At 41.8% G+C, this 25,184-nt stretch overlaps 1 protein-coding gene and 1 long non-coding RNA gene across 2 annotated transcripts; both read right to left on the reverse strand.

Moving 5' to 3' along the window:
• Positions 1–6: 6 nt before the first annotated feature.
• Positions 7–19,179, reverse strand: LOC138974764 (zinc finger protein 142-like). Its single transcript, XM_070347493.1, has 9 exons — positions 16,868–19,179; positions 16,065–16,412; positions 15,579–15,677; positions 14,804–15,028; positions 12,556–12,831; positions 10,302–12,274; positions 9,674–9,908; positions 8,955–9,191; positions 7–4,809 (listed from the first exon to the last, which is right to left on the reverse strand). The coding sequence occupies exons 1-9, from the start codon at positions 18,551–18,553 to the stop codon at positions 3,925–3,927; spliced, it is 5,964 nt and encodes a 1,987-aa protein (XP_070203594.1). The 5' UTR covers positions 18,554–19,179; the 3' UTR covers positions 7–3,924.
• Positions 19,180–19,285: 106 nt separating this feature from the next.
• On the reverse strand, positions 19,286–24,553 carry LOC138974819 (uncharacterized). Its single transcript, XR_011458419.1, has 2 exons — positions 23,852–24,553; positions 19,286–22,509 (listed from the first exon to the last, which is right to left on the reverse strand). It is a non-coding gene; the product is annotated as an uncharacterized lncRNA (long non-coding RNA).
• Positions 24,554–25,184: the final 631 nt, after the last annotated feature.

Genomic DNA, 25,184 nt, shown 5'->3' on the forward strand with positions numbered 1-25,184 from the left:
AATGCATTATTACACTAGCACTTTATTATGTAAGGACGGAGACACAGTAGTCAATAGTACAATAAAGATAAGAGATTGCATGTTGCATGAAAGTAAAATAAGTTATCTCACTAGAAATTGATGGCACACAAATCACAACTCGAAGCCCTACGATCCACACTGTTCTACAACACATTCCCCACTTGCAGTGTTCACAAACAATATGCACTGCCACGCAGAAATAAGACATACTGAAACAAACATGTAACCCGACAAGATGAATCAATAAAATGTACAGAAAGAAAATTGTAACCTGACAAGATGAATCAACAAAATGTATTATCTCAATATATTAATGTCATAACTGTTACCATTAACTGTGCTATTAAATCTATTAGTTTAATATCATCAACAAAAAAGTGGATTGTTAACTAACTGACAAAAGTAAATCAGGCTTATAGTGCACTGATAATATCTGCATATAAGTTGACCGGAGAGCTAAAAAAATCTCTCTACCCTTAACCCACCAGGCATGACTGGGATTCAAAACCCGGACCTTCCACATGAAAAAACAACGTCTTAACCACTAGGCTACTGCTTTCCCCGTATCATAAAACTGGCCTGCACAGTTAGAATGAACAGTACACTGCTCTGTAAACAGAAAGAATTAATCGCAAATTGCATGGAGTACAAATTCTAGAAGAGCTACTGATAATTTAGTTTCTACATTGAAGTGCCATTGACTTATGACATTCCATACAACTACTGAATACTGATGATTAACTAATTGTATCTTTGGGGTTTAAGCTGATGAAATTTCTTTCTTTCTTTCTTTATTTGGTGTTTAACGTCGTTTTCAACCATTCAAGGTTATATCGCGACGGGGGAAAGGGGGGAGATGGGATAGAGCCACTTGTTAATTGTTTCTTGTTCACAAAAGCACTAATCAAAAAATTGCTCCAGGGGCTTGCAACGTAGTACAATATATGACCTTACTGGGAGAATGCAAGTTTCCAGTACAAAGGACTTAACATTTCTTACATACTGCTTGACTAAAATCTTTACAAACATTGACTATATTCTATACAAGAAACATTTAACAAGGGTAAAAGGAGAAACAGAACCGTTAGTCGCCTCTTACGACATGCTGGGTAGCATCGGGTAAATTCTTTCTCGTCCCAACCAATATGGGGCTCCCCCTAACCCGCGGGCGGGGGGTTTAAGCTGATGAAATGACCATGCAACAGAACAAAGGGACATTCAAAACAATGACTATTCTGAAGATCACTGGTACTGAACTTACAAAATTTACAACTATACAATGAAAGGGAAAGCATAAACAATAAATCTGATTCAACAACATAAATTAAAAAAAGATAAATACAGCATCTCAATGACACATAAGTTGCAAAATAAAAATAAAAATTCAACCGAAGTCTAAAAGCAAGTGTTTCCAGTGGAAAGAAAGATCAGTTATTGTCACAACAGCATGCTCTTAAAGGCTAGATGTAAGCAATGAGAAGTGAACAAGTAATGAACTTTGGTTTTGACTGGTATACATGAAACTGTTTTTGGTCAATTGTGATCTCAAAAGCAATAATGCTGGTGTTTGCTACTGTAGGATCTCTGAGCATAAATTCGTTCCTTTCTTCTACACCTGTATGTAAGGAAAGAAAAGGCACAAAATCAAGACTCCTCAGTGATGGCAATTTTTCAACGGCATAGCGCTATCATGAGTCAGTTTCGCAAGGCTTGTGGCAGTGTAAGAACAAAAAAAACAAAATAAGTTTCACTTTCACGGGTAGACAATATCAGTTTAAAATCAATTGAACTGTAGAGGATCTGGGCATCATACTAAAATTCACCATGCCTTACAAACAGAACTAAAAGGATGCCAGACGAGCCATGCAGAGGTATTCTTATGTTGGTAAGCAACTGCACACTACATGTTTTAAGTTGAAATGTATGTACAAAACACAACAATGTGATTTTATGAAAATGTGTGTGAATGTGGGAGAGAGGGAGCTGGAGCATACATATCCAAGAAAATGCATACCTGGCACTGAAAGTGAGAGTAAAAAATGTTAATAGTAAACGCACATTTTCAAAAACAGAATCTTCCTTTGAGGGATCACAACTAAAATTCAAGCAAGAAAACTTAAATATTATAACAATTAAGTGTTTCCAATCATTGAAACAAAATAAAAAACAACAACAACAACATGAACATATTAAAATGTTTGTAAACATAAGGATATTTCTCAGATTGAATGAAACAACATTATACACTCTCAGATGGTACAATAAAAACACACATTAGAGATTCTTTCAGTCAGCAACATGTTATAGAAAATGACACAATCGTCATCAAAAGAAACATTTAACATTGAGAGCAACAAATACATATTCTTATGTGTCACTTGAGTACAGTTTCTATATTCACAAATCAAACTGTATTCATGTACCAAATGGATTATTATTGAACTGGAAATTTAACTCACTCGCTGCAGATTGACGATTTTTGTGCTTCAGTACAAATGGAAGACAAAAATGATGAAAACTAAAGGGCAACGTTTAAAAGAAGGATGCTCTTGTCAAAATTAGGCAGATGTCTCTCAGTCTGCTTGTGCAAATACATGTAAAAACATTTTTTTTTAAAAGCACTTGAAAAAATATGACCAAACCTTTTATACGAGCAGCAAATGACTCTTCAAATTTGGAATAATAGATCTCACAAGCTTCCAACAGCAAACATCACATACAAACAAAGGAGAGTTAGGATCTAAGAAAATCATTACTCCTAAAAGCAACATACAACCCATTACATTTTGCTTTAGCTTCCATACATCAAATAAGAATCATTCTCTCCTTTCTACATGTACACATTTTCCATTAACAGTCAAATCACTTAAATCAGATCTAGCATTTCCTACAATCAATTTGGCAAGATGTGTATATAAATGTGAAAACCAAAAAAATAGCACACATTTATATCCGTATTATTCCATGTAAGTTTCAGTACACACACACACACGTTCTCTCACAGCAACTACTGCCATCCTCTGTCTTGTGCAGGACTGTTACAGTGTTTACTGAAAGAGATGTTAAGCAATATATCTGCATGCTTTGATTAATTTTAGCATCAATTAACAATACTTCAAAATAATACAATCTGTCACAACTACCATTTTAAAATAAACTGGCAAACTGTCACACAGAAATTGGAATAGTCCCTGGCTTACAATCCAATATTAACAAAAACGTTTGTTAACACCACTAAGTAGTGTATGGAGCATATGGCTACAACAAAATCTCAACAACAAACAGTAGAGCATAGTAAGTTCTTCGCCTTGTCATTTGAATTAAAGGTATGAGAAAATGAGTCACTCACAGAAAAACATTGAGCTTATTGCTGCTTTAGCAGAAGCAGAATGCAGGAAGGCATTTTGCATAAAATCAGACTGACTATTTTTGAAAGATGCTTTCTTGACAGCTTTCATTTTCAAATCTCACCTCCGCTATCATCAGATCTAAAGACTTTTTCCCCTGAATCACAAACTACGTCATGTGACTGTGAACAAGGAATACTGAAATTGTGAAGAAAGAGCGGCCAGTTTTCTGACTAGAAATAAAACCCAGTGCTTGCTGGGGCAACACAAAACAGACGTATATTAATCTCAAGCACTAAAATGTAAAATCTTGTTTTCAACAAATGTGTAACCTTTTTATAATACACAGAACACACATTAAAAGAACAACATGTACACTACAACAGTAACCATATATACAACACCCATGCATCTATACACACAGAGAGAAAACCGAGCAAGAAATATAAAATATAAGTTTAAAATGTTACACAGATCTATATCAACTATCAAACAACCTTTCTCATGGTTTGTAAAAAATTCACATCTGCTGGCAGGTAATTTGCCTCTTTCAGATCTAGACAGGTCCATAAACGATCTTGATGTTCGTTCCATCAGATTCAACAATATCGGTCGCCATGGCAACAGCCTCCCCCTCCTGGGGAGACCCTGGGCTGACCTTTAGCGTGCGGTTAATGATGTCAGCATGGGTACGCATGTGAAGGTTGAGCTTGGCCTTGTTGATGGTCTCAAAGCCGCACTGACAGCACCTAAACCTGACCCAGCAGACAGGTTTCGAACCCCCTGCCCTGCTCATCTGACCTTCGATGATTTTGCGTTCCGCTGACAGCACTTTTTCCAGAAGCTCAGGCTCGTGCGGCTCCATTTTCACCACTTTCATGGGGGCCTGCTGCACTGGAGGGGGGTCGGTGTTGGTGTCGTAGTCAATGGCGGCATTGATGACATCATTGGTGAAATGGTAGCTATAGTTCTGGTCGCTGGCATGGCGCCACATGTGTGACTTGAGGGAAGGCAGGTGGTGACAGACGTAGCCGCACAGCGAACACTTGTACTGCTCCAGCGGCTGCTGAACATAGCGCTGGTCGTTGGCGTGACGCTTCATGTGCGACTTGAGGCTGCGTGACGAGACCGCTGTGAAGTCACACAGGGCGCAGCGCAGAGGTCCTTCCACCCCTATCCCCATCTCCACTCCTACCACAGCATGGCTGGCCTGGTGGTCTTCCATCCTTGAGGCATCTGTGGTGGTGAACTGGCACTGGGAACACATCAGCTTCTTGCTCTCTCGGCGGAAGCCAGTGAACCCTCTCTCTCCTTCAGCATGACCGCCTTTGCCGATGGAGGCCACTGGGCAGACGGCGGCTAGGTGGAGATGCAGGTCTCCGCGAGAAGCCAGCAGTGCCGGGCAGTGAGGACAGCGCAGTAAGCTACTGCCTGCGTGTTTCTGTTGACAGCAAAATCAGATACTTATGGTCGAGCCTTCATTCAAGCCTGATCGTTTGTGAGGACAGAACAAAACAGACAGCAACAAAAATGCCCTTAAGTTATAGTATGCTCCCCCAATTGCTTCTCAAATTCCAACACACTTAAATCTATAAAGCTACATACATTTCTAATTTAAAATTGGCCATTTATTTTGTGTTTTTTCATTTTGTAAATTACAAAACAAAAACAAATGAGTTCATAAAAAAAGAACTACTGTGAGCGGCACTTCATCTTGGCCTGTTCATCCTTCCCTTTCGTCACTTTCCATACAAAACTTGAAAATCATACAGGTCTTTGCCAACACCAATGATTAATTAACAATTACTTGTAATAGTGGGGCTCGTATGTTGCAGACGCACTCATAAATCATTCACATCTTGCAACAAACATCATACTTTGTGGTATTGTTCCTTATAATTATTTAAGGGATTTCAGATACAGAGCCACTTCAGAAATCGTTTTTTTTGTCTTTGATAGGGAATAAAAGGCTGCATTTACAGCAGACGAAATTCGTACCAAAAGCGCTCAGCAGTAAATATTCCCAACTCAGCAAATGTAAAATTCAATGGTTTACCATGCACCAGAAGTTGTCTGCTGATAACACATGCATGACATAAATACTCTTATGGGTATTTTTGTGTTCTGGTATTTAATTTGATCGTTTTTAGAATTTTATATATCCGCAGCATGAAAATTCAAGATGGCGGCCTCCGCAACATTGCGTGTTTTGATTTGAGGTAAGTTTTCAAGAATACGCATCCATTCACCAATGTCACATCATTTTAATGTTTAATTCTCCCCTGGGGTCTGTTATTCATCGGGTGAAGCGCTGAAATGCAGAGTAATCTTGCAATAGCTCATCAAGCTGGATTGTGATGCTGATAGATCTAGATCTATCTGTTGATTACAAGTAAGGAAATCATGATCGCCACGCTGGTGATTTAAAACAGATTAAACGAACTTTGAATAAAAGGCGAGGAGAAAGAGATTGTTCATGGTATGATAAATGATTAGTCCTGCCTACGTTAAGGACTTCCATAAGGTGGGGAGGGGTAGAGTCAAAAACTGAGTGAGGGTAGGCCAGATAGTAGGATGACCAGCTGGATATAAAAACACTCCACTCCCCATGTCTTTACAGTGTTGTGATCAAACTTTCAAAGACGGTAGGTAACAGACAAAAGCATACAGTGTATGCTAATCAAATGAGATAAGTGGTTTTGAAAAATGAAGAGGTACCGCTCTTTGAGTTTTACAATTTTGGTTTGTTGCTTGTTTCTCATCCTTTTGCTTATTTTAAGTTGACCGTGCATTGGTGTGAATTTTATTTTTACAGGATATATACAAGAGTTACACCACATGCCGGTTCCTGGGAACAAGCGTTCTGCATTTATTCCGATGCCACAGAAGGGAGCCGATTTCACTAGTACTACTGCATCAAGGTTTGTTACCTAATACATCTTAACAGTAAGATTTTTTTATTTGTATTAATTGGAACATGTTTGCACATCATTTGTAAGCGACCTCTGTGAATTTGATGGGTTTAACGTACGAACCCTCACTATGGTCAACATTCTGTTAGCGACTGTTTGAAGCGAATAAATGTAGCGGTCAGAAAGATTCCAGAATCAGTTGGGTCACTGGAAACTGTGTTTGTTTGTTTTTTAACCTGAAACAGTAAGAATTATACGAATTCATGAAATACAATTTTCTTTCATTTTGGTCTGTTGTGTGAAGACTTGCTAACCCGGCTTTGACCGACTCTCTGAGATAGTAAACATTATTCAAATACATTCAAATAAAAATGTCACTTTTCATCTTTTGTGTGAAGGGTACCACAGGCTGATTTCCTGCACCATGGATGTAGAGGAGGCCAGACAGTCTGCTTCTCATTCCAGCTGTGTTGCGTTTTTTTCTGCTCGTGAAGTGTATCGCCACATTGCCAAAGCCATTGGCCAAGAGAAGTCACCCTGTCTGCCCATTTTGCATAGCCTTACAGGCTGTGACACTATGTCGTTCTTCAATGGTATTGGGGAATCAGAAGGCTTGGGAAGTATGGCAAGCATTTGAAGACGTCACTCAAACTTTCTTCAGGTTGTCTGCTCCTCTTTGTAAGCTGAGTACCACTGACAGGACAGCACAAGAGCTTTTTGGTGTACATTTGTAGGACAAAACCAGCAACGTACTGGGTGTAAACAGTGCTAGACGGTACCTCTTCAGTAAAAAGAGCTGCCAAATTGACCATAATCCCCTTACAAGTGAGGTGCTGCTGCAGGACATGAGATTGCGAAGAGCCATCTACCTATTAGACTTCCAAACTCTGTGGGCTGGCAGTTCAAGGCTGGAAAGTGGGAGTCATTCTGGACGAACTTTCAAGAGGTATCCAGCGTGTGCCGAGAACTCATGAGGTGTGCCTGCAAGAAGAGCTGTACAACAAAACGCTGCAAATGCTGCTAAGAAGGACTGCAGAGCACAGCTCTCTGCAAATGTGCTTGCATGCCTGTGAAAACTGTCAGCATCTAAACTGTGCAAAAATATTATTGCACCCATTTTCATACCCCAACTCAAACTTTTATTCCTGTGTCATTTTATTCAAACTGTCTATGCCATTAAAGGCTCGCATCTTCGCTATCTGGCACATTTTTTTTTAACATCATCATTTACGCGTCAAAATAAGGATATCCTTGACGTGACAAAGAGATGTGACAAAAACTTCGGGTACCTTTTAAAAAGCCGACGACAATTCCTGAGGCACAACTGGGTCACTGTTGTATACGAAGAGAAAGTCAACTTGATTATCCATCCAGAACAGGTTGTTTTATTTCGCCATCTTGCATATTTCTAGTGTTGTGCCATTGTACCTACTGATGTATGTGTCGATCTCACGGATGAGATGTTTATGTGTCAAATTTGAGGGATACCCAAGTCAACTAAAATCCATGTATTTTAGCAATGACCAAGTGGGTTGCGTTGAAACTTTCAGGAATGTGTGTCTACGCACGAGGCGTAGTTCAACCGTTTGAGTACACTTTCAAATCTTCACGAAATAATATTTTAAAAACTGCCACAGGTTTGTTGACTTACATCCCACATATTTTTGACTTCGCATGTATGTATGACAGATGGTTGTTTCAAGTACTGCCAAAGTTTCTTTTGAGTATAGACACTTGCCGGAATGTGCTAGTTGTGTAAACACATGAGAACAAACAACGTTTTCGAAATACAGCGATTATGAATTTTAGTCGACTTTTGAGTTGATACATTACATTTTTATCAGTTTTATTTTGGGGGTACCCTTATTTGGGCGGCGGTCAAATAACCCATGTAAAGGCCACCTTTTATCTTAAAAGTGTTCCAGTTAGCCAAGTTGAGTGCCCTCAATAGCATACATTGAATATAACAGCACAGGAATGAATGTTTTCGTTTTGGTATGAAAATTGGTGCAATATATTTATTTTTGCACAGTTTAGGTAATCCACAAATTCTTCAACCCTGCCACCCACACCGTCCAATCATTCTCTGCACCAACAATACATGTACTGTTTTGTTTAAAAATGTGTTTGTGTTAGTTTCTATTGCAAGAGAATGTCTTGTAGCATCAAAAATGCCTAAATACCCTTTTATTGGCGGCCATTTTGAAAATTGTAAAAAAACTACTGATTTCTTAATTTTTTCACGGTGGCTCTGTATCAGGTTTTGTTAAGCAAAAGCAAATGTCCATTTACGCCAAATTTGCTGTTAATCACATGAAGTGAAATATGCCTAACATACCCAACCGTTTACACTGGCGGCCATTTTGAAAAATTGTTTAAAAACTACCCATTTTTTATTTTTCGCGATGGCTCTGTATCAGGTTTTGTTAAGCACATAAAACTCTTCATATTTGCTTAATTTGGTGTTTGTTGCATGATTTGAATGATTTTGCAACATAGGAGCCCCACTATAAGTTGTTTTAGTCACACCTTTTGAGATTTGTGCTCTTCCAAAACTTTTACTCTTTGAACCCCAAAGAATCATAAAATGTCATGCAGAATATGACACTGAGCATATTCAAAATCCCTCAAATTTCAAGCAAGTTTCTCTTCAAATGGGCAGAACATGTCCCACCTGCATGTGAGCACGGTACTCCAGTGGACTGGATGATTCAAATTCACACAGGTCACACAGGAATGGATCAGTGTCGTTGTGAGCACGCATGTGCGCTCGCAGCGTGGACTTGTGGTTAAAGGACTGGGGGCAGAACTTGCAGGCGTAGGTTCGAACCTTGCAGTGCTGTATCATGTGTTCTTGAAGCATCTCACTGGACTCTGCCTTCATGGGGCACAGCGAACACTCAAATGGATCCTGCACACACAAAACATAAATGATGCACTCAAAAGGAACCTGAGCCGAAAGAAGCAAAGATTATAAGATAACCTGGACAACAACAAAAAACACACAATACTCAAGGATCTTGCATCTAAAAAAAGAACCAAAACGGATCCCTACCAGCCTTACCTATTGATTTACCAGATGAGAGTGAGCATGACTCTCTCACGAGACTTTCGTATATTTTTGCAGTTTCAGGCCTTTCAATCTTAACACAAAAAAATTAAAAGGAAAAAAGCCATTAGTTATCAAAACAATGGCGACACTTCTGGCAGTACATCCCATTTGTCTGTTACTGATCTTATTGAAACTGAAAGGCTTTCATTATGCACAAACTGCTGACAAAAAAAAGTGCATCGCAGTGGCTACTTGTCAACTGTCTGCAAATGATTCACATCAATGCCACATTAGGAACACTTCTTCCACATAACCACAATGAGAACGGGCATCAGTCATACCTTCTGTCGATGCGTACGCATGTGAAGACGAATAAGAGGCACTCGAGAGCTGGTGTAGTGACACAGTTTGCAGCGGTAGCTGACGCCATCCCCTCCGTCCAATCGCTCGATGTTCTCACCATCACCTAGCTCAAGATCATCATCCTGAGATTCTTGTTGTCCTCGGCGACGACTGGCGCGTCTCTTTGCAGGTGGCTGTGACGACCTGTCTTCAGGATCACTCTCTGAGCGAGACCTGCAAAATGCACTCTTTGATAGAAATTTGAGTTTCTGCTCAGTAATTAACCTTATCAAATTACTGTCAGTGTCAGGTACATGTTTATGATAGGTGCTTGTGATAACCCATTTTGAAGGCAACTAAATAAGCCAGACTGCAAAATACTTGCTGTGATACTGACGGCCACCAGTGCCATTCAATCATCATTTCTGTGAATGAGACGGCAACATTTAAAGCAATTTGTGTATGAGATTGTGCTACATGTATTTAAAAAAAAAGCATTCGCTAAAACGAACTTAATACTACTAGAACAAAAACAACAACAACAAGAAACAAACCAGTCAACAATCTGAATCAGAGTATTTCTTCAAGCCAAGCGCTATGCCAGGAAAATTACCAAGATAATCTCACCTTTCTCGCAGCTGCTCAATGACTGCAAGCAAAGTGGAACAGATGCCACCACCTCCTCCCCCAGTTTTCCCAGATGATCCAGATTCCATCTCTGACGTCATCTCTTTGGACAAGGAGTCTACAGACGTTTCTTTGGTAACTGACTCGGTTTCTGAAGATGAAGTGGGTGACCTGTCAGGAGACTGATCAGCTGACCCCTGTTCCTGATCAGCATCAGTCACGTTGAAGTGACTAGGCTGAGGGGGGCAGGCAGGGTTAAAATTAGGACCTCTCTTCAACAGAGAAAGCAAGGTAATGGCCGAGTCACTGTCCTGTGAACTCTGAGTGGTTAAAGCGTTGATCTCCTTCATACTGTTGCAGGGGGACATTTTCTGTGGGGCTCTGCTTTCACCATCCGTGGAAACTTCATCATCCTCACTGCTTTCCTCCATTTTTTCCACTCTGGCTGTGCTTTTGATTTCTCTCCTGCCTCCGCTGCTTTCGGGTTGAGGGGACACAGCAATGTGATGGCTGTCGGATGGGGAAGGGCTGGAGGCCAAGCTTCTGGCAACCCGTGGGCTGTTCTGCTGACTGCGAAGCCCTGTCAGAGCGCTGTGAGTGCCTAAGGTGTCCACTGTCTCCACTAAAACATTGGGTTCTGTTGTTGTTATGGACTGCCTGCGGGTCTGAGTTCTCAAAGCCATACCATGCTGCTGAGCGCATTCAGTGGAACTTCTCCGTCTTCCTCCTTTGCCCCTATCTGTTACTTCAGCTTCGCTTGTGAAGTCATCTACAGTTTTGTTCCTAGGGCTTGCGACCAAGTCCTGACTTCTGCTAGATGTCTGACTATCAGACAGTTGTTCACCTCTGCCCTGAAGTAATCCTGTGTCTTCAGTAGAATCTGCAACAGCTGATGCAGGAGCACTGTTTCTTCTGGTACCAGAGTGTTGTGCTTGAACTTCCAATACGTTAGGCTCTGTTGTGTTATGTGATGACTGCACAGCCACTGCAATGCTTCTCTGGCATGCGTTAGCAGACGGTGCACAGGCAGGCAAGGTATGTTTGGCTGAGGCAATCTGTGGACCCAGCGGTGAGCAAACAGCTGAACTTACACTGGCTTCAGGAACGCTAACCCCACTGCTGTCTTTCTGAGCAGGTGATTTGCCAAGGGACAACTGACGGTGTGTAGATTCTGTCATGGCGCTGTCTGCATTGTTGCTCCTGTCCCCATCAACCCCGGCAAGGGCACTGGATTGTGATCTTAATGCTGTTTTCGTAACAGAGTCACCAGCAGACAAGGTGTCAGCATCTCCATCAGTTGTGGGATTCAGACTTCTCATGCCTTGTTTGTTCGTCTCCTGAGGCAGGCTCTTCATTGCCACAGGGGCATCATTCTCCTTCACAGAGGTCTGATGCCTGTCTTTTTCTTCAGGAAAGCTCTCAACTACTGCAGCCGGTTCATCCAGTTTCATGCTGAACTCACTTTTGCTGTGTTGCTCGTCTTCTCCCTGAGGCTTGTTTTTTGCTGGAGCAACAGGGCCGTCTTGTTTCCCCAACATCACAGTACCTCCAGTCTTTCCCCCTTGCCCCGACTCCGTGCACTGAGCATGCACAACCAGCGGTTTGCTGGCTGTGTCAGTTGATACTGCAACGTCCTCAGTTTCAGCGGGTTGCACAGGGACCAGTTTCAACTTGCCAGGAGGTAGGGGGCCCGACGAGTGCAGAACCTGTGACCCTGACACAGTGATGAACTTGACGCTGAGTGGAGCAGCCCCTGAAGACGACGCAGCCTGGGTGACAGGATGTACAGAGACTGGCGGCGGCTTTGTGGAGGAACTGCTCTCATGGCAAGGACGGCCAGGGTGAGAGGGCACAGTGACGACCACGTCGATGGTAGATGTCGCAGTACTGGACTGGTTGTACAAACCTCGTACCCCAGCTGGAATTGGATGGCTGGTTGGGTATGGGTCTTCGTACATACTAAGTGGACCATTCTGCACACACACACATCATAAAAATGCCATATCATTTTCAGAATAAGTATTCATATGGAAATTTCTCTCTCTGTTTCTCTGCCATGCACACAGGTACCTGTCAGTTTGTAAATGAATGCATCACTGCTGGAAAAATATTTTTATTTTTTTTTAAATTCTCTCTTTTGATTTCTTTATCCCTATTACCCACTTGCATTTAAAGACACATAACACAGACATGCACGACAATGACTTTGCTGTTTTATATTCAGCACGACCAGAGTGCCCTGTCAGCCACTGACCTGAAAGATCGGATAGTCGACGTGTCTGTTACCGGAGTGTTTCCAGATGTGGGCTTTGATGGTACGCTGGTACTCACAGGTGTAGCCACAAAGCGTGCAGCGAAACCGCCCTGTTGCCGCATCATGCACAAAGGGAGAGGACTCTGTGTTCTGACAGGTGTTCTCAGTAGTAACAGGTTTGACCCTGTATGAAGTGCCAGATCTGGCAGCTGGGGTGGCATTCCCAGGGTTGGAAGACACACTAGCACCGTCATCTGAAAGTCTCCTATCCTGTCCCTGTAACGTGGATTGTAACATTTTACACCCGAAGTCGAGCAAGCAAAAAACACTGGACTAGAGTTTAAAACAAGAAGAGCAAACGCTCGATCGAGTCACTTTCGCAGTTCTGAATATTATATGAGGCATCAGATGGACAGGAAGAAATTGCTATTCACAACACAATGAGTCACGTTCACATAAAATTTGAGCCCGGTCACTTTTATAGTTTCCGAGAAAAGCCCAACGTTAATTTAAGTTGTGTGTTGCCGAACAGAAAAGGCTAGTTATCTCCCTTGTTTTTCTGATAACGTTCGTAAAAGGCTACAGATGTAAATACTTTGATGTAAAGAATAATCCTACAAAGTTTCAATCACATCCGATGAACTTTGTCAAAGATATAAAATGTCTAATTTTTCCTTTGACGCTGACCTGTGACCTTGAAAAAGGTCAAAGGTCAACGAAACCATCGTTAAAGTGTAGAGGTCATTGGAGGTCACGACTAAACAAAATATGAGCCCGATCGCTTTGATAGTTTCCGAGAAAAGTCCAACGTTAAGGTGGTGTCTACGGACGGCCGGCCGGACAGACTAACACTGACCGATTACATAGAGTCACTTTTTCTCAAGTGACTCAAAAAAGAAAGTCGTACATGTTCCATGAAAAGCAAGCAGCCAGCTAAATTGACAAATACAGTGGAGTCCGGGTACAACGAATCTCAAGGAAGATACATTTTAGTTCGTTATATCAGTAATTCGCTGTAGAGTTTTCAACCCTAAATGGCCTCAAGACAAGTTTTCCCACTCACCTTCAAATGATCGTCCCATCGATCTTTCCTTGGAGAGTACAATCTCTGCATGCTTCATAATATAATCCATAGAGAGGCATAGTTCAAATGTTCACTTTACTGTAATTTTAGAAGTAAAATTTAAAAAGTCGTGTAAAAGCATGTACGGTATTTTCCGGGTCATAAGGCGGGACTTTTTTTCCTCGAGTGTATCAAAATAGAAAAAAATCAAAGAGACCGCCTGAGTACCAGTCAAACAACTTGTGATAATGCATGTTTCAGCTGAGACATCAAAGAGACCGCCCCATAGATTAAACTGTCACTGACCCCGGTGCAGGAAGTGTTTCCTCTCTCATATGACAGGGGAACCACCTCTCATAGCTAAAACTGGGTCATTGACCCCTGGGAAGAAGGTCAGTGTCTATAAAAAACGCTCGCGCTGGACCCGAGTTCTCTTCAGACATTCACACACACACACACACACACACACACACACACACACACACACACACACACACACACACACACATACTCTCTCTCTCTCCTCTCTCTCTCTTTCTTTCTTACACACACACAAACACACACACACACCACACACACACGAGTACAGACTCATGCACGCGCACACACACACACACACAAACACACACACACACAAACAGTAACACTAACACATGTGCACAAAATGAACACACACACACACACCGCGCGAGAGAAAAAGACTACAGGGAGGCATTGACATCAAAGACTTTCGACCGTGACGTAATTACGTCACTATTCTTGGTTTACGGTACCATTCCGCGGCTTTGCTACGAGTATGCCATAGTCTTGGTTGGCCGAGACCTTGCACCGTCCGTTGTAGCCTTGTGACTTTTAGAGACAAAACTGCTCTGGGGGGGATGAAAACGTGTTTGTTATAAGAGGGGTTCGTTATGCAAATGAGTTCAAAATGTTCGTTGTAGCCCGAAAGTAACAAGTAAGAAATAGAAGGCTGTCTGCCGGGAAATCAATGGCAGTTCGTTAAAAGCGGGATTTCGTTATACCCAGGTTTGTTATAGCTGGACTCCACTGTAAACATTTATGAACGCAGGCTGTTGTTACAAAACTTTAGCAGGGTGCTAGTTTGTAATTGTATAGTCAAACCTGTCTACAATGACTGTAATACACTTTTTTCTTACCAAAATACTAACCTAAATCTTGTCTTACCTGACATTTGGGCGCCTGGTTGTGCTGGGTTTTGTGGACCAGCATGTGCTTGACAAACTGTGAGGCGTCGCGACTGACGTAGCTGCACTCTGTGCACTTGAAAGCAGCATTCTCAGGCAATGGATTCAGCCCTGCTGTGGTTGCCTTACTTGTAGTTGTGATGGCTGCAGAGCTACCTGATGCTTTTTGCTGCACGGACTCTTGGCTGGGACCTTTGTCTTTTGGCTGCAAGCAAGTAAATACTATTTTAGCAAAAAGTCTTTACGTATAACGAACAGGGATGAAACCTGAGAGTCGTAAAGTTCAGCAAAAATGTGTCAGGTATTCAGATGTCCCAAATATGCTAAAATTTTTTCTCCCTGCCAATTCCCCTGCTTGGAGGCTTTGAAAATGTGTGAAGTTATATAAACCAGGAAATAAGTGTTCCAATGTGGAATTTCTGACAGAAAGTTTCATTCATGAACAAAAGAAATCACCAACAAAACAACACCTGCTGCTATTCACTATTTTCACACAGATTTAGTTCAGTACTTATTAAAAAATTGCCATATGTCAGCTTACACAACACACATTTTGCAACTACTGTCATGGAGACAGGAGTTTACATGAAGTAAATTGAAGTAACTTTACCTTCAAAATCAGTATTTGGGCAGTAGCTAGCCAAGCAGTCTGCACATATTATTTTCTTCATGATCTAATTTTTGTGACTGATATCTAAATCATTTTCATGAGATATGCTGTTGACAAATGTCAAAAAGACCAAATGAAACGATACCTCTGTTTCAGAACTACTGATGTGCGTCCACATATGAGACCGTATCAGTTCTGCGTTGTCTGCCACATGACCACACTCTGTGCAGATCACTTTGGATGTCTGGAAGGTAAAATGTAAAACTTACGTTAAACATTCAAATAAACAAAGATATAAAACCAGCTTTCGGAAACATATTCCATTAGGACCATGGTAATTGCACCAAATGCGTTTAAACAATAAATAACTCACCACTCAGTCAAAAAAATGCGCAGAATGTCCCAAGAACCAACTTTTTAACTTATCAGACGCAACTGAATATTTTTGTGCCTCCATCTATAGCACACCTAAACTTTTGATGGCCTTTACATGCAATGTAAAGATTCACCTAAACACACTGAGATTCAACTGGAATTCTTACTTCAATCGTTGCTCTGCCACAGCGACGTTATATTTACAGCAGCCAAGTGTCCCGTCAAAAAAGCTAGCGTACCATTACCAGCCCCTTACCTGTGCATGTTGCTGCAAGCCTTTGCTGGCCTGTGAAGATGCTTTCTCTTTGCTAGTTCCTTCGCTGGCTGTATGAGAAGCAGCATGGGCAACCAGCGTGGCCATGAGAGGGGTAGTGAAGCCACACTGCGTGCACCCATACAATGGAGTGGGGGCGTTAGCGGTGGAAGCAGAGGGGGTTGTGCCGGAACCCGATGGAAGTGGAACAAGCTGGGTGATTGGAGGGGTGGGGGCAGGAGCGATGTGGGTGGATAGGTGCAACATGATGGCTTCCTTCTTGGCCGTCACGTAGTCACAGCTCTCGCAGCCATACAGGCGATCTGTGCTGTGCACCGTCTTGAGATGTTCCTGAGACAAAGTGTGCATCAAATTTAAAATCTAACTTTAGCATCATTACTTTTGCTCCAACATGTTAATCCTTCTTCTTCTCTCAGGGGTCTCTGACACAAGAACATATTGTTTTCTTCCTTTAGTGTCTGTGCAATCTTCAGAATTTAGAAATTAGTGTGTAATTAATTTAATATAAATAAGCTATGAAAGATCTTTGTAAGTGAAAAGTATTTTGCAAGATCTTCACAAAATGATCCATTCTTTCTTTATTTGGTGTTTAACGTCGTTTTCAACCACGAAGGTTATATCGCGACGGGGAAAGGGGGGAGATGGGATAGAGCCACTTGTCAATTGTTTCTTGTTCACAAAAGCACTAATCAAAAATTTGCTCCAGGGCCTTGCAACGTAGTACAAAATGATCCATTAAAATTTAAATTAATTCAACAGAGAGTGAAGTTAACACAGAAGCTTACCTGAAAAGAAGCAGCAACCCCCATGTCCTTGCAACAAAGAGCACACCAAAACTGACCCATTTTGGGCAGGTTTGGGGCACTGCCGACTTGTCTCTTGAGAACAGGGCCAGTTGCCACGGTAGCCATGTTTCCTGTTCCAGTGGGAAGTCCCTTCACAGCAATAGTGGATGGGACCGCAGACCCACTCAGAGGGATTTTAATCAGCTGTGTGGCATTGCCGGGCAACACAGTGCTGGTCTCTGCAGCAAGCCCTTGCGGAAGCGGCACAGCAACCAAAGTGCCACTGCTGCTGCCAGAGGACGTGGCTGCATGGAGCTTGGTGTGGTTGGTCAGGTGTCCCTTCTTGCGAAACGTGGCGTTGCAGTGCGGGCAGCTGTAGGGGCGCTGGGCCGAGTGGACGACCAGGTGTTCGCGCAGAGCGTGTCCGCGCTTGCCGGCATAGTCGCAAAAAGGACACTTGAAGGGCCTGGCGGTGTTGTGGACGAGGTCCACGTGCTGCTTGTAGTAGTGCTTGTTGGAGCTGGCGTAGTCGCACTCAGTACACCTGTACACCATTCCAGAGCCTGCGTTCACCTTAACGTCTGCTACTTGAGTGTCCTTACCTAAAGGAATTGGCTCTTTGTTGCTTTCCTTCTCAGAACTGTCTGCACTATCATCATTTGAAACCAACTCCACGTTAGCCCCTGGTGAGCTGATTTTGATTGGTGAGAGTTCATTGTTGCCTCCAATAGATGAAACAGTATGATGAATGGACGTTGTAGGTGTTGCTTTGACTGAGAGAAGGTCTGTTGCCACGGTGACATGCTGATGTACAGGAACGTGCCTTTCTAGTTCTAACTTAGAGCTGGAGCCTCGAGTACTGACTTCTGCAGATGATAGTGTGGAAGAGGATGAAGAAGATGAGGCAAAAATAGTGATAACAGGAGAGTACTCTTTTCTGCCTCCTTGTGTGACCTTTGCTTCAGAGCACTCTTCCAAAGATGCACATCCCCTTGAAAAACTCCCAGCAACAACTAACTTTTTGCCTGATTCTGAATTTACAACTGCTTTTGTCCCCGTCTCACTCTGAACATGATCACACGAGACTCCCTGCTGTTCACCATAAACATCATTGTGCTGCTCAACGTGATCTGTGGACAATTTGATCTGCTTGGGTTGATCGGCTGAATCGATCTGCTTCCTCTTCTGAGTTCCAAGAATACATTTTGATTCTGTATGTGAATGCTTAACTCCCTCTGTTTCCATGACAATGACTCTTTGGTTTTCTGCTTCCATGCAGAGCGGCTGGTTATCCACAACAATGGAAGTCTGCTGAATCCATTCCATGGCATCTTCTCCTTCACCCACAATGACAAAAGACACAGGCTTTCCTTCTGCCAGAAGATCTGAAAATTCTGTCCCCAAAATGTTCTGGACATGAGCTGAAATCTGTGAGCTTTTGTTTCCATGCTGCACACAGTCTGCTCCTGCCCTCACTGACACATTTTGGATTTGTTCTGAACTCTGTGTGTTGCTGCCTCCTTGATCAACGCATTCTGGTTCTGTTTTCACCAAGGCATGGCTTTGCTCGGCACTTACAAGTATTCCATTCTGGTCTTCAGTGTTTCGTTTTACCAGCTCAGTGGATGTTGTTTGCTTTGCTTGTTCTCTGTCTTCAGAAATGTCTTGCTTTAAAGAAACTTCCATTGTATTTTCTCGGATCCCAACACTGGTAGAACTGTCTTTGAAAAAGTCTGTCAGGCCTAGATATACTAGGTGCACTGACTGAAATCTTACTTATCTTTTTTTTTTTAAACACGTTGGCCTCCCATGGTGCTATTTAGCTGTGTTCACCAGTAAAACAATAAAGTAAAAATGATTTTGAGATTCAAAGTTTAAAAAAACTGATTTTGATCAGATTCAAAACACGACTGGCTACCCTGCTGAAGTTGAAGTCCATTTTCGCATATACCCGAACAGCAAGATCCTGTTCTGTATCTGCAAGTGTGATATTGTAGCCATTGCCATATTCTCAAGGGCTCCTGAAACAGAAAACTTATAGATAACTAACTTGTTAAATTCGCTGCATTGTGTATTAGATATCACACCATAAATGTAATGATAAAGTTTTTGGAAAAAGAGTCTTAAATGCGAAATAGCACCAGAAAACTGAGCTAACTGACTTGGCAAAGAAGCATATAATTCACAGGCTGTTCCTGCCTTAAGGAGCCAAATGCCTGTGTCATGGCGGTGCAGCTCCCAAAACTACCCTATTTTCCATTCACCTTTACTGATCTTTTATTCTCTTTTTCCAACTTCAAGGGAGATAATCAACATTGTATTTAGGTAGCGGCAGTCAAAACTTGGTTTTGAAGTGAGAGTGAATGTTTTGTGATGTCTTGAAAGAAAAATAAAGTACAAGCAAAACACACAAAAAAGTAAGTGGATACCTTTATTAGTTCCTGAGATTTTGACATTTTAGTACATACACTGTCGCGACTCTGCTTAAAACTGTAAAATAGGGCAACTTCAGCAGCATGTGGGTACCACATAGTTATCCTCAGCCCTTTCAACTTTTCAGGATCTGTTATCAGCAACCAAGAATAGAAAAAACACATAGTTCTAGCCCTCTAATCTCATATGGCTTCTGTCAGCAAGCATGCAAACTTCACGAAAAACACAATTAAAACCGTCGCAAAATTGCACGGGAGGGCAACTTTGGGTCATCACAATTCACACAATATGTATAGCAGCTGTCTGAAACTTTCACATATTCCAAACAAATGTGTGTAGAACATGCCTATTTTTTTTCAGACAGCTTAGTTCAATGCTTTTGGAGTATAAGAGCCTCAAAAATGTCAAAAACCTCAATTTGTTAAGCGGAAAAACAGGAAAATTACAGTTTTTCGCACTTCAAGGCCAATAATTAAGAAACTATTTAAGATACAACGAAAAATGTTGGTGTGTAGATAGATTACAGTGTAATCTTTACAGACATCAGTAAAATTCAGTGTAATGTTGAAAATAATCCCCCAATAGTGGACAAACCCCCCCAGAGGGGGATAGCACATTTCAGATTGAAATATTTCAGAAACTACTGAAAATACAGCCATGATTTTTGGTGTGTAGATTGATTACAATGTTATCTTCACAAATATGTGTTCAATCAAGTACACTGCATTGGGGTGTGCACGTTAAAGATCCCACGATTGACAAAAGGGTCTTTCCTGGCAAAATTGTATAGGCATAGATAAAAATGTCACTGTTATCCCTGCGCCTTGAATATGTGCGCGATATAAATTGCATAAAAAAAAAATATATATAAATCGTTGCGCTTAGAACTGTACCCACGGAATATGCGCGATATAAGCCTCATATTGATTGATTGATTGAAGTAAGATATAGAGAATACTACATGGCTTGCTGTGTCGTACCAGATTTACACGAGTTGTTTTTTGACTCACATGCGAAGCAAAAGTGAGTCTATGTACTCACCCGAGTCGTCCGGCCGTCCGTCCCGGCGTCCGTCCGGAAAACTTTAACGTTGGATATTTCTTGGACACTATTAAGTCTATCAACACCTGATGTGGCCTGATGGTGTATGGTTACAAGATCTCAAAAAACATGTGCGGCAACTTGACCTCACTTCAAGTTCAAGGTCACAGGGGCCGTAATTGTTGTCTTAAAAACGACCATTTTTCACATTTTCTTATGAAGTTATCGAGAATGGCAACCTTAGCATGTATGCTATACAGGGCAATGTAAGCCCTATCTTTGGACACCAGTTTGGTTGACCTTGCTTCAAGGTCAAGGTCGCAAGGGTCCTTTAAAGTTGGATTGTATACATATTTTGAAGTGACCTTGACCCTGAACTATGGAAGATAACTGTTTCAAACTTAAAAATTATGTGGGGCACATGTTATGCTTTCATCATGAGACACATTTGGTCACATATGATCAAGGTCAAGGTCACTTTGACCCTTATGAAATGTGACCAAAATAAGGTAGTGAACCACTAAAAGTGACCATATCTCATGGTAGAAAGAGCCAATAAGCACCACTGTACTTCCTATGTCTTGAATTAACAGCTTTGTGTTGCATGACCTTGGATGACCTTGACCTTGGGTCAAGATCACATGTATTTTGGTAGGAAAAATGTGTAAAGCAGTTCTTAGTGTATGTCATTGCTAGGTTTAGTTATTTGACCTTGACCCTGAAGGTCAAGGTCATGTAAAGGTCAAGGATGTGAGTCGTATGGGCTTTGCCCTTCTTTTTTAAATAGTGAACTGCGAAAGCGAGCTGTTTACTATTTGAAAAAGCAACGAGTGTAAATCTGGTACGACACAGCAAGCCATGTAGTATTCTGTTTATCCTACATTATATACTTCTGTGCCAGATCTAACTAAAAGTCACCGACAGCGATATTGCCTTTGGATCAACCCGCTTTAGAACTTCAAACCACTTTACTCAATTTGACATTCATTCCTCCGCCATGACACACACTCTCAAACTAGGACAAAGTAGTTCGCCTTTGTTAACACTGTTAAGTTTAATATTCGAACAATCAAAACCGAGTACCTGCAAAACCGGTAAAATCCGTTGCATTGATCGCGAGTCATGGCGGAGTATTCAAGCGAAGCGATGGTGACGCACGCTTCGAGACAATTTGTGGAAGAAATCAAACCCATCACTTCAAAATATACCAGATAAAAAGAAAAGCAGTGGCCACAGGATAAAAGAAACCAAAAGGAACAACAACAGCAAAGCATATCCTTCCTCGATAGGATTAGCTTGACCTTCCGGTTGATCCCATGTACTACTAATTTACATAGCTTGACCTTCCGGTTGACCTCATTTACATGTTATACACACGTGTGATTTGAACGATTTTTATCTCACGGGTATCTCTCTCACGTATGTGGGATAAATTTACTAACATTGTTCACAGTTCTCTGGAGAAAACTAAATTCTTGCAAAGTGCACAGTCGGATGAGAAGTGACAGTCAAATGCATATATATACCCCTTCTTCAAAGTCAGTCAAACAAAGTTGTCAGTCAAGTACTGCTTGAAACAGGTGTACATGGCAGGCAGGTTTGCTGGAGATTCGACTGTGAATGTTCTGCCAGAAGAAGAAAATGGTGCAAGCACAATGTTGTGTCCAAAAACAACCGATGCAGGAATCTGGCAGAAGTCAGCGATAGGTTCTCCTTTTTGTGGAACGATATCAGATCGAGCACCATGCCATTCACAAGTTCTGATGGACGGTCAAGGTCTTCCAGAAGGTCCGGATTCAGCAGGTGGTTTCTTGTGATCCTATGTTTCAGCAAATGAACCCCAACATTCCGGCCCATGATGCAACGCCCTGCGTCGACATCCAAAAATGCTTATAGTTCTAATCCAGTCTTATTCCCCAGCTGTGTTGCTTCTTTCACTGTTCCCTCAATTTCTGCCTTGATTTCAAGTCCTTGCAGCAAGTTCACGTCGAACACTTTGGGGAGAAATGAAACTAGGTCACTCCAATCCCTCCCTGTTTCCAACCGAAGCAGATCCAGCTGCAACAATAGCTTGTTGGTCAGTGGTACCAGCTGAAGTTTGGGTGGTCGACCTCTTCCAGTTGCTGTGAGTGTGAAAGCAGACTTCATTTGCTGGAAGTGAGCATCATCTGTAATACACACAAACAAAACAAAAATGTAATACTATGTTCATAATAATTTTGTACTGAAACCATGAAGGCTACCAGTAAGTTCGTCACGCGCTAGATTCGTCACCCGTGACGAAATTACCGGCAGGGGTGGGCGGGTGTTATGCTTAGAGCTTATGCTTTCAGATGTTTGATTTGTGGCAGAGATTCAAGATTCACTGACATTTTTTAGAGAGAGAGGGAGAGAGAGAGTTGTTATTTTAAAACCCGAGATCTACTCATTGTGCAGTTCTCAACTGAGCAGTTTTCAGACGACACAGTCCGAGCGTTGTTATTTTAAAACCCGAGATCTACTCATTGAGCAGTTCTCAACCCGAGATCTACTCATTGAGCAGTTCTCAAAAGCATGTAGTCTGAGAGAGGGAGCGAGCGAGCGAGCGAGCGAGAGAGAGAGAGAGAGACGGACGTACATACACCCATATCCATGACACACACGCACACACACGCACGTACACACACACAAACACTCACCATCGCACACACACACACACACTGACTAACACACACACACGCGCGACCAAGAGAGAGAGAGAGAGAGGGAGTCCTATGACTTCAACCTCACTGTCAAGGAGGCAGAGAAACTCAATGTGAGGAGAGGGAGGGGTGGAAGGAGGTGAGAGAGAGAGAGAGAGAGAGAGAGAGAGAGAGAGAGCCGCGCTCGGACTACTGTGGCGAAGTTACCGGGACCGGTGACGAATCTACCGTGTGACGAACTTACTGGAAGCCACCATGAAGGCCTGTTTACTTTCAGTTTTACTTTTGTCCCAAAACAAAAGTTTGCTTTGTTTTTCTGTCATGTATTTGGTTATTTTTTAACTCGTTTCTAATTTATTATATCACCTTGCTTGTCATGAGAAACAAATTAGTAATCACACAAGTTTGATGGACCATAAACTCTGATTAACTGGGGGGGAAAGGAAGAAGGAATGGAGATGCGCAAGGGTCAGTGTAAGCTACGCTACTCGTTGCTAGGCCTAGTCTTGCACTTCCGGTTTCAGCAAAGGAACAATTATTCCTTTTAATCCTAATTTAATCCTCAAGAAAACAACAACTGAGAAACAAAAACCATCGGAGTAATAATTCAAGATTAGTTTGAAACAAATATATCACATGTGCGGCGAAAGGCAAAAAATAACTTAGGTCGTTTATCGAGTACCCCCATTTCAACACCCAATACAAAATGACCCAGCACAAACTACTATCATCAAAATGAAAACTACGCACTCAAAACGCTAAATTCAGCAGAATGGTTCGACAGATCAACTTCTAAACACTAAATGAACAGAAAAACATCAACACTTACCAAGGATGGGTTTGATTTCTTCCACAAATTGTCTCGAAGCGTGCGTCACCATCGCTTCGCTTGAATACTCCGCCATGACTCGCGATCAACGCAACGGATTTTACCGGTTTTGCAGGTCCTCGGTTTTGATTGGCTCGCGCTTCGCGCGCATGAATCTTAAACGGAAACTTCCATATTTGGAGGATTCACAAGAAATCGGACTTTCTAGCGCATCCTTTACGACTACGATCGTTTGAGTTGTTTTTAAGTTACGAAAGGTTAAAGTTGGGCAATTTTTTATTGTCCATGTCTAAAAGCCACCATCGATTTAATCTAAAAAATACCCCCCCAGGAAATAAAAGGGACTCTTTCTTTAGCAGTCGACACTGGTTTCCGATCGTTGAATGAAGCTATTTTTAGAAAATACAACGCCGAAAGGGAAACACCACAAAAAGTTGAAGAGCAAGTAGTAATGGCGGTCGCGTCACGGCTGTCCGAAAATCCGGAGAGAGTATTTGTGATTCACGCACACGCATTCAATCCAAGCACATTTTGCAAACAAATGGCATGGGGTAAAAGACAAAGAATCCAACTTCATTTCTGTAGTTTCCATTTTCAATAATATGCCATATACTGAAAGCTGTCGGAAATTGAAAACGTGTTATTTTCAGCACAGATCTCGCTTTCCCGCATGGGACTAGCGTTACTGCCGCTACCTATTGTATTTGGTACCTCCACTGTCTTTTTATTCTCTATTTCTATCACTTCAAGGGAGATAATCAACATTGTTGTTATCTCCACTGTATGTATGTAAACAACTAATAAACTTAATGAACAAATATAGGTAGAGTAAAATAATTGTCACCAGAGTGGCCAAGAGCAGCAACCTTAAACATTCACTGGTTTGTTTTTATGTGTCTGTATGTTTCTCTCCTCTTCCTCCGCACACTCTCTCTTCACTTTCTCTCTGCACTTGTATCAATTTAAAAACAAAGTGGAGAATGTGGACAGTGGAGTGGCTCAGGAACCAATAGTCACCAGTAGTCACAAGATAAACCCTTATTTTTTGCCTAATTTGATAGGTGGCTGAGCATAGCACAGTGGTCAACGTGCTGGACCATGGGTTGAGGGTTCAAACTCCAATCCCAGCCATCTCTGTATTATTGCATTGTATTGCAGCCCTCCCACAGATTTATCATTAAAGGCCCAGTATGCCTCAAAATGTTAATGGTTTACAGAACGATTTAAATCTTCTCACAAAAAAAGCAGTTCTAACCTTATGGAACACACAAGTTTGCATTAGGCCTAAAAAAAAAAAAGGTGTGGTTACGGTAACCCGACCTACCCTATTTTT

The sequence above is a fragment of the Littorina saxatilis genome, linkage group LG1 (genome assembly GCF_037325665.1).
Source record: "Littorina saxatilis isolate snail1 linkage group LG1, US_GU_Lsax_2.0, whole genome shotgun sequence".
NCBI lineage: Eukaryota > Metazoa > Mollusca > Gastropoda > Littorinimorpha > Littorinidae > Littorina > Littorina saxatilis.

Coding starts and splice junctions, on each gene's coding strand:
- LOC138974764 (XM_070347493.1), bottom strand. CDS start 18,553: ATGGAAGTTTCTTTAAAGCAAGACATTTCTGAAGACAGAGAACAAGCA. Junction 16,413..16,867: donor GGGTTGCTGCTTCTTTTCAG/GTAAGCTTCTGT, acceptor ACTTTGTCTCAG/GAACATCTCAAGACGGTGCA. Junction 9,909..10,301: donor ATTGAGCAGCTGCGAGAAAG/GTGAGATTATCT, acceptor TGCATTTTGCAG/GTCTCGCTCAGAGAGTGATC.